This window comes from Lolium perenne, chromosome 3 (assembly GCF_019359855.2).
Source record: "Lolium perenne isolate Kyuss_39 chromosome 3, Kyuss_2.0, whole genome shotgun sequence".
Classification (NCBI taxonomy): Eukaryota; Viridiplantae; Streptophyta; class Magnoliopsida; order Poales; family Poaceae; genus Lolium; species Lolium perenne.
Window position 1 is genome coordinate 98,244,289 of NC_067246.2, and position 11,819 is coordinate 98,256,107.

The following is an 11,819-nucleotide window of genomic DNA, read 5'->3' on the forward strand; positions in this document are numbered from 1 at the left end:
TGTAATTGGGGGTGAGGCTTACCGGGACTCCTGGAGGGCTGCACACGCAAGAGCTAAAGCGGCGTTGGCAAGGGGACGTCGTGGCCCCTATGGCATGACAGACATAGAGGGTGGGGCTGGGAGCCGCCTAGCGATGGCTTGCAATTTAATTTTGTTAGGTATCATTATATTCGTCATGAATAAAAAAACGGTCATGGAAAAAATGATAAGTGTCAACGCAGATTGTTTATTACTCCCCCGTCACAAAATGCAAGACAAAATGCAAGACGCATAAGCTTTAGTTAAAAGTCAACATATTTTAAATTTAACCAAATTTATACTTAAAAATATAAACATTTACAATATCAAATCAATATCAATACATTCACCCACCAGAAAGTATAGTTTCTTAATATTTTTTCGTATAAACTTGGTCAAACTTAGAAGATGTTGACTTTTGGTGAAAGTTTAGGAGTCTTACATTTTGAGACGAAAGGAGTATAATGTTTTATTTTTTTATTTTTCCCGATGCAACGCACGGGCACTTTTGCTAGTTCTAAGTAAAGATAACATGTTACAAAGAGGTTGCCTAGGTTTGAGTGCTTGACAAATTTTTTGGATGCCCCGATATTGTACATCATCTTTTTTTTCCTCTGGCAATGTTTAGTTGCTAAGCTAATCTGGAATATGATGAAATGTGCTTTTAATTAGAAGTGTGATTTTTTGCGAATTAGTTGGCAGAATATACCTGACTAAATGCATGATCTATTTATTGTTTGGCTTCTTAAATTCAGGAAACCTAACAAATAATTGATTACTATAGGAGTTGATGTTGTATTTTGGACCATTTGGATGTTTTCAATTTTTGCATGTTTCAATAACAAAAAGTGATTGATCCATATGCAACTGTGCATATGGTTATCACAAAAATTCCCAAACAACAGGTAGTGGAGTGGGGCTAAAACTCTTTTGGCATGTCACAAATTTGCCCTTTTTAAAGAATACACCCTCACATGTGTATCTTATTTCATAGAACCCAAGCTACCCGGTATAACGCCTAGTAGGCTAGTAGAGCACCACACTTCTTAAACACAACCTACCACCACTAAACAACGATGACACTCCTTGCGTCATCTCCGTTACGAATGGTAGAGAGGCTATACACCGAGCTCCTTGCCACAACCAAAGGAGAGAGTCGTCAAAAGACCGACACGGCTTGTAGGAGGTCTGCACGTCAGATGGATCTGTAGGAATTTGTTCACTTCTATCAACTTCTGATCGCTCTGTGATATGGGTACCACACTACCACTTGTGTTTTGCCGTCAAAAAGGAGATGTAGGAGTATGTTCACGTGTTTTGGTGAAGTTGACCTTTTCACTTCTTCTGTGAAGTTACTTTGTCTTTATCTCTTTTTAAAAAAAATGTTGACTTTACAATTTTGTTTTGCGAGATCCGTTGTGGTGATATATACCGCCGCGGGTGTTTTCCTTGACTAGTTGTGTACCCGAAGCATTTTCCTCCAAACTACTGGCAGGGGACATCATTGGCCAGTGGCGAAAGCACCGGGCCGTCCACCCTGAATCTCCACCGTCCATTCCAAATTCAACGTCCCCAAGTCCCCCGATGAGACCTAAACCCCATCGCACCTTATAAAACCCCACCACGGCGGACCTCCTCCCCGCCGCATTCCCCTCTCCACTCCCCACCACCACCGGCACCAACCCCCCTTTTCCTGCGGAGCAGCGCGCGTGAGAGCCATGGCCGAGGACGCCGCCCACAAGCCGGAGACCCTGATGGAGAAGATCGCCGACAAGCTCCACGTCGGCGGCGACCACCACTCCTCCTCCTCGTCCGACTCCGACGCCGACGAGCGCCCGCGCCCCTCGGCGCCGCCCGCCCCCGCCCCCGCACCCGCCGCCTCCGAGTTCGCCACCGCCTCCTTCGCCGACACCGCCTCCGTGGCCGCCGCCGATGCCAAGGACAAGATGTTCCGCCTCTTCGGCCGCCAGCAGCCCATCCACAAGGTCCTCGGCGGAGGCAAACGTATGGCCCCTTCACTGATCTGATTGATGCTCCTTTTGTTTGTTTATAGCGGTTTTGCTTCCGGACGCGTAGATCGGATCGGGGTGTGTGGATCTGGGTGGTTTGAATTTCGGACTAGATCTGACAACTGATTGGGTTGCAAGTTAGCAAGTGGGGTTCTATACTTTTAGGAAAGATGCGCTTGCTTAGATCTGCGGTAACGGTGCTCCACCGAAATCAACGGAACTAGAGCCACCTGATTCGCCAATGCAGGTTATCTTCGTAGGAAATTTGCTGTGGTTGTGCGATCCGATCTTTAAGATTTACTCTCTTTTAGAACTATTTGTTTATGCTGTTGAAATGGATGCGACTGGTTTGGTACTTTGGTCAGCCATTAAGCTTATGCTCGTCATGATCTATATGAGGAGAAATTGTCTGCTAAGGCATTATTATTAATCGAGTACTGTTTGCAATGTTGTCTGTCAGTGTGCCAGTATTAACCTCTTTGTGTCTATAGTATCTCCATGAGTAATAATATGATTGTGGTACAATGATACTCGTGCAGTGATGTTCCTTGCGCTTGAATGTATCAATGCTTTTTTCAAGATGAAATTGAATGTATCAATGTGTCTGCGTCATCCTGAGGCGCTCAGTGTTCCAATCGCTTGGTCTTGTGCTATCAAATACTTGCCTAGTGAATGCTACTGTGTTCTGGTTAGTGTATGTATGCTAGAGGCATTGCTTGTTCTTTATGAGAGTTAATCGTATGAATGTTCGGTTTAGCAGCTATTAAGGTTAAGCAAAGAAATTAGCAACGTCACCTTATGTCAAACTTGGATATGTTGTTCAGCTTAAGGATCTATAAAATTTACCTTAGTTTTGGAGCACCTACGTGCATCATTAGTCGTTACACAAGACAATATAACTTAATCATCGGCGGTATGCTAGATATGTATTTTTGTTTTTTGCTTTCAACTTTGGTTGCTAAGCGCAGGATGAAAACATGCAAATTTAGAGGGTAAGGCGAAAATTGTGAGCTCATGTTATTTAATTTGTAAGCTGATGGTACATAATTTGATGGTTTCAACCTTCTTGCTGTATTCACTTTATTTATCTATTCTGCAGCTGCTGATGTGTTTATGTGGAGGAACAAGAACATCTCTGCTGGAGTACTAGGTGGTGCAACTGCAGTCTGGATCATTTTTGAATTGCTTGGCTACCATCTTTTGGCTTTCCTTTGCCATGGTCTCATATTCTCTCTGGGTATCCTTTTTCTCTGGTCTAACGCCTCATCATTCATTAACAAGTAAGATATCTTCCCCTCGATATCACAGGCTGTAGAAAATGCAAAAGATATAACGCTGACCCTTGCAAATTTGATCACTAGTAGTACTTGATAGTAAGCTCTGAATTCTACCGCCTATTTCAGGTCTCCCCCACAGATCCCTGAGGTGTTCATCCCTGAAGATTTGGTTGTCAACATTGCACTATCTACACGTTATGAGATCAACAGAGCCTTTGCAAATCTTCGCCAGATAGCTCTTGGCCGTGACACAAAGAAGTTCCTTATTGTATGTGTCTTCTGCTATTGTTTACCTACTATGTTACATCAAACTTCTCTTGTCTGATTTAACTTCTTTGCAAAATCGTAGGTGATTGTTGGTCTATGGCTGCTGTCAATTCTCGGGGGTTGCTGCAACTTCTTGACCCTGATTTACATTGGTAAGGGACCTCTACCGTTTTGTACTGAACTTGCTTTAGAACTTCCAAATATGAAGTTGGCTAACATTGGATAATTCTGCTCTACGTGAACAGTTTTTGTAGTTCTGCACACAGTCCCAGTCCTGTATGAGAAGTATGAAGACCACATTGACTCCTATGGTGAGAAGGGGTGGATTGAGGTTAAGAAACAGTATGCTGTGTTCGATGCTAAGGTTCTGAGCAAAGTACCAAGGGGCCCCTTGAAGGACAAGAAGAATTAGTGATGTGATGTACCATCTGTATCGAATGATACTGACTGGTACGTGCTTCTCAGGAAGCATCGTTGGTATGAGCGCCAAATTCGTCACCTATTGTCTTGTGTCATGTAAGGCTGTTTTATTGTTTGCGGACTTCTAGGCTGAGTAGCTTGCCCTCCGACAGTAATGCAGATGCAGGACTTGTTTTGCTGTACCGCTGTTTGATTTTTGATCTGTTAAGATGTCGCATGTTTAGAGCATGGATATGGTTTCCGCGACACTGATTTTGCTACTTGCATTGCTGCAGTTTGGAGTTTGATCATGTCTATGAACTGGTTGAGATTAGATTTTATCTACTTGTCTCTATTGTAGCATTATTGAAAATCAACTTCTTGCTATATATGTGTTGATGGTACAAACTACCTGTCTTGCATTTATTTGTCAATATCACATTAAGGCCTTTATAATCATTGCAGTGTCTGTGAAAATGGGACACTATTATTCAAACTGGAGCCACTGGGCCTGCGATTTATCACTTTTTTGCATCGCAATGCATATCTATTACTCCAGTTCAAACGAAACGATAAGGAGTCCTAGATTTATGAGAACCATATAGCATGCTGATTCCATTTTGTGGCCAAACACACAATCTACAAGTAGTATGAACTACCTATACAGCAAACACGACAGATTGGTGGTGATGCACAAAAAAGAGCAAAAATGAAAGCAAAATACAACAAAAATCTGCTCGGCAGACTCATTATTAGTGTAGTACAACAACACAACACAGGCAAACTACAGTTCAGGTACAGAGAAACTGTTCTTTCATGTTCTGAGAAAGAAATCCGCTTTTATAGCATGATATTCTTTTCCTCCCTAATATCCTCTATTTTCACTGATGAACTTACACGCGAGGCTCCGGGCCTATTTTTTCATGGTTGTTTGCCATCTATTCTAGTTTCCAAGTTTATGTTCATACACTGGGGTGTTCAGAGGAAGTATGTCAGTTGCTCCTTCTTCCTCGAGCCTCCTTCGCCATACAACTCATTCCATTGCTTCAGTTCACCCATTATGGAACCTTCAGCAGCAAAACTTGCCGCCACCTAAATCCCAAGTTTGCGAAACATTAATACATAATGCATGAATTGATGAATTATACTTGGACTGTACTAGAAGATGGGTGCACCTGGTTCTTTGCTTCTTTCAAATCTTTCATGTTTAATGGCCGTAGAACAATCTCCTTTTCCTTCTCTTTTATCTTTGAAGGATCTAATGGAGTGCCTCCTTGTTCAAGTTTCTTCTTCTCCTGCAGATATTTGACCGTAACTTTTACATAAAAATTCGACAGTTTTTTCATGGAAAAAGTATGACGGTGGTGATGAGATTACCAGTTCCTTCTTCCTTTCCTTCTGGATCAGTTCCCTCACAGGGCGATACGCTGCCGTTGTGCACAGGTTCTGCGGGGATCAAACTGAGTCAGTTGAGAGTTCGTTTAGGTTGAGAAAGATTTCGTGTCACATGATACTGACCTTGAGATCACTGCCACTGTACCCTTCAGTCATGGTTGCTATTTCCTTAAAGTCTAGCCCTTCATCAACTTTCTCCTTTGACAGAAGGTTCCTCATAATCATTTCCCGATTTTGCGCTGATGGCAGACCTACCATGATTCTATGGAACCAAAAGAGCACGTGCTTCAGGTATATAATAATGAAACGGTAACAGGTACAACGTCAGTCATTTATTTCAAGGAAGGGATGCATACCTGCGCTCAAACCTTCTGATGATAGCCTCATCAAGATCGAAAGGACGGTTGGTCGCAGCAAGAACAAGAATCTTTTGATCTGATCTTGACAGGAGACCGTCCCAGTGTGTCATAAACTCATTCTTAATCTTCCTCATCGCCTCATGCTCTCCAGCTCTGTTTCGCTGCCCAAGCATGCTATCAACCTCATCGACAAAAATGATAGTCGGCGATACTTTAGCAGCTAATGTGAACAATGCTCTAACATTCTTTTCGTCTTCACCAAACCACTTTGACGTGATAGTCGACATCGATACATTTATGAAGCTTGCTTGAGCTTCATTTGCAATAGCCTTGGCTAGCATCGTCTTCCCAGTTCCAGGAGGACCAAAGAGTAATATACCTCTACAGGGCTTAAGGAGACCCCCCTTGAAGAGATCAGGCCGTCGTAGAGGTAGCATGACAAGCTCTTGAAGGGATTCTTTGATGTCATCCAATGCACCAATATCCTCAAATGAAACTCCAATTTCATTTGCAGGTATGACTTCTGGTCTGATGCGCTTTTCGAACTCATTGTCTGGGGGCACATCCTAAATAAACAAATTCGAAGCACGGATGGGTATATTAGTTTCTTCAAACTTGCAGAGCAACATAAATATTGGCCAACAGTTATCTTACTGGTGCTTTTGCGGGTGGAGGTGGATTCTCTGCTTTCTTTGGTTCTGTCTTGCTCTCAGGAGGAGCAGGAGCAGCGGCGGCAGGAGCTGCTGGTGGCAGCAAAGTTGCAGGTTTTGTTTCCAATTTTGCGGCACTTGGAGCAATTCCCTTTTCAGCAATCTATGTAGGTGATGCATGATTGTTAATGTTAAAATATTCCAAAATGATCTGTAACATATCAATTGATACACGTCTTCTGTCTTTTCTTTAAATATATAATAAAGCTATTTAGCAAACTTTGCAAAATCATTAGATGCTTATGCCAAAAATCTATCCACCTTTTTGAAAAAAAAAAAACAATAAATAGATATGAAGAAAACAAGTAGCAGAATCTAAGAATGTCTAGGAATAAGAGCAAACCTTTGAAGCGTCAGTATGTTTTTCCAACTTCATAGTGTCCTTATCGCACATCTTGTTCTCTTGAAAAATTTCCAATGCATGGGACAAGCTGCACCATGAAAGAGTCATAAACTGAAGATGAGATGATGAAACCAACATACGACAACAAAAAAACGCAGCTACCTTTTAGCAGATAGAATTAATTTTCCATTCCTGTACTCTGGGTCTTTGTTATTCATCAAGTGGTAAGAAACTGCAGATACCACTATCTCCTCAATGTATTTACTAAGGCCCATTGTATCAGATAAGCATATTGAGCTTAAATCAGTACACTCAAGATCGTTTTCTGCAAGAACTTCTGTAATATGGTTCCGATTATCTTGAAACTGAATAATCTTCATATCTTCTTCTAACTGGGAGTTCCAGCTTACAAGGCGATTCTCATTTTCAGGTGGCTTGATGTCTATGTTATATGGGAATAAAGCAGATAACCTGTCATCCAACTCATCCTCATCATCAAAGTCCATATCCACAATTCTTGAGCCGAGGAGTAGCACCGGCCCTTCAAGCTTGGTCAGTAGTTTTTCAAACAAAAGATACATCTTGGGGGATTTGTGAAGAAACTTTTCGACATCTCTTATGTAGAGGACAATCGGGGTCTTCTTAGACACTGAATGCAGAACCTTGTATAACGCTTGTACCAAAATTTTCTCATCAAAGGTCCAGCTGCTAGCACGTCTGAGAGGAGCTGCAGTGTTTGTCGTAGAGAAAAAGTGCACAGTGTGAAGCAGCAGCGCAACAAGAAATAGGGAAGGTAGTATCTACAGTAGGATAAGCAGTGGAAGAAATTCGGCAAAAGATGATACAGCTCACATATGCTTCTTCGTTATTTCCAGCATGAAATAGTGTTAGCTAAAGGGAAGTAGACTTCCAAACATCTATTCCATACCTTCTAAGTAAAAATGTTGAAGTGTGTAGGATAATGTGAACATTGAGGTGTATTGATATAAAGTACATAAACAAAATACTACTTTTAAATTTGTGCCGTACTCATTCGCGTACTCTCGAAAAAAAAAAAATTTGTGCCGTACTTCCGTTGTGACAATAGTAGCATTTAGATGTAGTTTACTACCTTGCAAGTCGGAAATTAATACCAGGTCATCATTTGGCATGCTAAGCAAGTAAGCAGCATACATGAAAATTAATAATTTCCTCAGGGACACGAAATCTATACTGTGCCATTGCAAGTCTTTCAAAAGGATATGCTGACCTGAATTACTTGAAGGGCCCTGCGATGACAGGCTACTCAAATCGGATGAAGTAGATGCGTTTCTTCTGAGCTTGGGCAAGCTGTTCGTACTGTCAGAGCTCCTGGAAATTGCATAATGAAATAAGTGACTGTTTTTTGTGTTTCTGTACTGGGTCCATTATAGTTTAATTATCCCACACCTTAATTTCATTTCTGTCATACTGTTTTGTCTACGCATACCTCCTGCATCATAAAACGGAAGTACATTAATGAATATACTGATGTAATTTCTGAAAGTAGAATATACACCTTGGAATCATATCCTACAGTCCATGCAAGCAACTGAATCCAGTGAGAGCAAATAATATTTTTTCTTTACAGCATTCAGTTTTCATGAAGGCTAAGTTATGTAAAGTCAAGTGTAATGGCTCAATATGCTTTGTTGGCATGAATGTAGTGGATTAGAAAATTATTTTATTTCTAAATAAACAGAAACTTAATTTCCTTTTCAAGAAAGCAGCAGGAACTTAATATAGTCTACCAGTTCGTCAGGTCTTGTAATTCTCCAGAACTTCGTTGTCCAAGTACTTCTTTCATTCATAGAATAGATGAAGTCAAACACACACCGAATACATATTACTAAGACCTTCTTCTTTATTAATGAAAATGGCAAATCTTTTGCCTTGTTTCAAAAAAAAAAGACAAGGCATACATCATGTCTTCTATGAATAAAAATGAACTCAAGATATGAGGATTCTAGTGCATGAAATCACTAAATTAGTGCGATATTGATATGAAATCACTATATTAGAGTAGGGATATTCTCATCAACTGGCAAGCACTGACCTGGGTTTCAAAGATTTTTTTTACTTAGGTAAACACTGAAGTAGGCTACTAGAGACAGCAAACAAAAGCCTGGAGCTGTTGAGCACTACCACTAAAGAAAGTGAATAGTTGAACAATATGAACTAAATGCTCAAGTGTCACCTCTGGATTGCTCCTTTTGTGGAGCCCTCGTAAAAGATTGGAGTAATCCTGACATCTTTTCCAGAGTTGTCTCAGAGATGGATCTTGTAACAGGCTGATAAGAAGAAAATACTCTCTTAGAAAATATCTACCGAAACTCATTTCTCTTGAACTAGGAAGACTCTGACACATGGGCGCAATAATCTCGGAAATCAGAGACCGGAGGCTATTATGGAAACATAATTTTAAGATGAAAAGCAGAACCAGTGGTATGTTAAGGTCTTTACCTGGTCGCTGACACCAGTTCCATATTTGCCATGAAGCTGAAAGGAAGAATATTCCATTACATGTCTACCCTCACTGAAGGAATCATGCTCCAGCCAAACTCACCTTTATGAGGAAATCTGTAGGATCCAGCAAGAGGATTTTCGCTTCAAAATAGTGCGCGAGCGCCTTGGCGAGCATCTGCTGGTAAAGCTCTTCAAGAGAGGAACTTGGTCTTAAATTTAGTGGGAAGCAGAGCAACAGTGATTAAGGAACTCCTTGAACTGTTGTGATGAAGATTGATTACCTGCAGGGCCTGACAGCAGGATGGCACGGCTAGCTGGAGCGAGATTCCTGGTGTACTTAGAGATCTCTGCTTGCTTCAGGTGAACATAGGCGGCGCTCGTCAGCACAACACGAGTTTGCTCACTGCAAATGGGCGTGTTGGAGGGGAAAAACACACATCGATTATCTGTAATAGGCGAAAGACAGAGTAGCCAATACAGATCCTAAGCCTAACGTGTGCGATCTAGCGCTGATCTAATGTGGGTGAGTGATTATCGGTGTGGAACCCAATTGAGAACTCAAGGTTTCATCAGAAAAGTGACACCAAGACGCTTCGTAAATTCATTATCTCTGAACCTCTGTTTCCCCCCTGACAGGCAACATCCTATTTTCAAGCGATCATGTGGCTGCCTTTCATGGACATCTTGGAAAGCAAAAACGTATTTGACTGCTATTAGAAACTGAAAAAATGTAAAAAAATCAACGAGGTACGCTAGAATATCACTCTGAAGTCTGAATCACTCATTTCTTTGACAGCGTCCAGAAGCAGAGTCCCTCCTTATTCGGATCTCTCATTTATGTTTTACGAATATGCTTTTTGCTAAAGGATGGGGGGAAACTAAGTAAGATGTCGGAGAAGCGATGAAATAAACGAGATCACAAACATAGGTGGCTCGCAGCCAAATATGAATTGAGACAAAAGCTTTAGAATTTTGTAAACACCGTTATAAGTTGTCCAAGTTGCCACAAATATGTCAAATCTGTTCCATGAAGATCACAATCATAGAAAAATGAAGGGATTTTTTCTCCCCAAAAAGAGCCGACCAAAAAACTGAGAGGATGCAAGGTGGCGGGACAGTTTCATGAAAGCTTGAGAGTCTTCGTGTTTCCTTGGTGCGCAGCCAGTCTCGCCGTCACACATACCTCCGACATCACCATGGTAGTATGGGAACGTTACCTGAGGTAGTATGGGAACTCGTCGAAGGTGACCTTGCTGTCCTTGCCGTCGATGACGAGGCGGCGGAGCTCCTGCTCCACCCGCTCCAGCGTGACCCCCGCCCGCGCCGGACCTCCCGACCCTCCGCCGGCCCACGGCGCGGACGCCAGCCCCAGCCCCACGCCGACGCCTATCCCGATCCCCACCGCCGACATCACCATGTGCTTCCCCTCCATGCTGCCCGGCCGCCTCTTTCTCCGACGGCGAATAACCTTGCGTCAGCACCAAAGCTCCTCCGGCGATGTCGTTTGCCTGACGACGGTGGCTAAAACTAAAAGAGGGTGCAGAGAGATCAACGGGGAACGGACGATGACGACGAGAGCATCGTCAGGCTAATAATGGGTGGTTTGGCGAGATGGATGGGAAGGGGAGGGGGTGGCGGGCCTCTCTGCTCGCTCGCTCCTTGCGGGGCTGCCGCGATGCAGGCTTCTCGTCGCTTCTCCGATATGGCATGCAATGGAGAGCCGGCACGCGGGCGCGTACGTGTGCAGTGAGCTGTAGTAGTATATCAAAGGGATCAGGATGGGCATGGGCATGGGCCTGGCGTGTGTGTATCATTGCAGTTGTTTGGGGAGGTGGCGTTTACATGCATGGCCTTTCGGTTATAGGGCTTCTGGATTTAGTTGGAGGTATCATAGGTATAGGTAGCAGTAGCACCATACATTTTATGCACAAAAAATGTTGAAGTATTTCTGTAATTAATGACGAGAGATCATTTTGGTATCATAGACAGATATTGCGTTACAACACGTAGAATAAAAAAATTAATGTCAAATTTATCTTGTACACTATTTCGTATTAAGATTTTACAAATTAATAAATATAATAAAATTATGGTATTACTAAATGATATCATGCATTATAAATGTAGTATCATATGCATGATACTACCAAGTATGACCAACGCTACGGGTGGAGGCGTACCAAATTAAACATACAACTAGAGCCTATTTAATTCTTTTTATAGGAACCTTGGAGCATTGAGTCCTTTGGGTTTGTTGTGGTTTGTAGACTGAATTCTATAAGATTTTCTTTCGAAATAATTCTCCCTTCTACGTTTAATTAGAAGCATTAGCATACGATGAACCTTCTTGAATTCATACGATAAACACTAGTATCATAAATCTTCTCGAATTCATACGGTAAACATTAGTATCATATTATACTATGGAGCATTTGGCGGCGAGGCAACTCAGTTTAAGCAGATAAACAGAGCCTATTTAATTAATACTCCCTCCGTTCCTTTCTATAATGCCTATTGTTTTTTCACATTTGTTTCAGAATATAAGAGTAAAGCTATGT

At 42.0% G+C, this 11,819-nt stretch overlaps 2 protein-coding genes across 2 annotated transcripts; one reads left to right on the forward strand and one right to left on the reverse strand.

Annotated features, from left to right (window-relative positions):
* The first annotated feature begins 1,657 nt into the window (after positions 1–1,657).
* On the forward strand, positions 1,658–4,311 carry LOC127341971 (reticulon-like protein B6). Its single transcript, XM_051367911.2, has 5 exons — positions 1,658–2,022; positions 3,127–3,307; positions 3,431–3,572; positions 3,654–3,723; positions 3,817–4,311. The coding sequence occupies exons 1-5, from the start codon at positions 1,737–1,739 to the stop codon at positions 3,981–3,983; spliced, it is 846 nt and encodes a 281-aa protein (XP_051223871.1). The 5' UTR covers positions 1,658–1,736; the 3' UTR covers positions 3,984–4,311.
* Positions 4,312–4,691: 380 nt separating this feature from the next.
* On the reverse strand, positions 4,692–10,991 carry LOC127341970 (uncharacterized). Its single transcript, XM_051367910.2, has 15 exons — positions 10,479–10,991; positions 9,543–9,664; positions 9,362–9,450; positions 9,259–9,294; positions 8,993–9,086; positions 8,206–8,248; positions 8,027–8,127; positions 6,940–7,504; positions 6,778–6,865; positions 6,379–6,537; positions 5,722–6,290; positions 5,489–5,627; positions 5,348–5,416; positions 5,146–5,265; positions 4,692–5,062 (listed from the first exon to the last, which is right to left on the reverse strand). Exons 1-15 carry the CDS (start codon positions 10,691–10,693, stop codon positions 4,949–4,951), a joined length of 2,523 nt encoding a protein of 840 aa, XP_051223870.1. The 5' UTR covers positions 10,694–10,991; the 3' UTR covers positions 4,692–4,948.
* Positions 10,992–11,819: the final 828 nt, after the last annotated feature.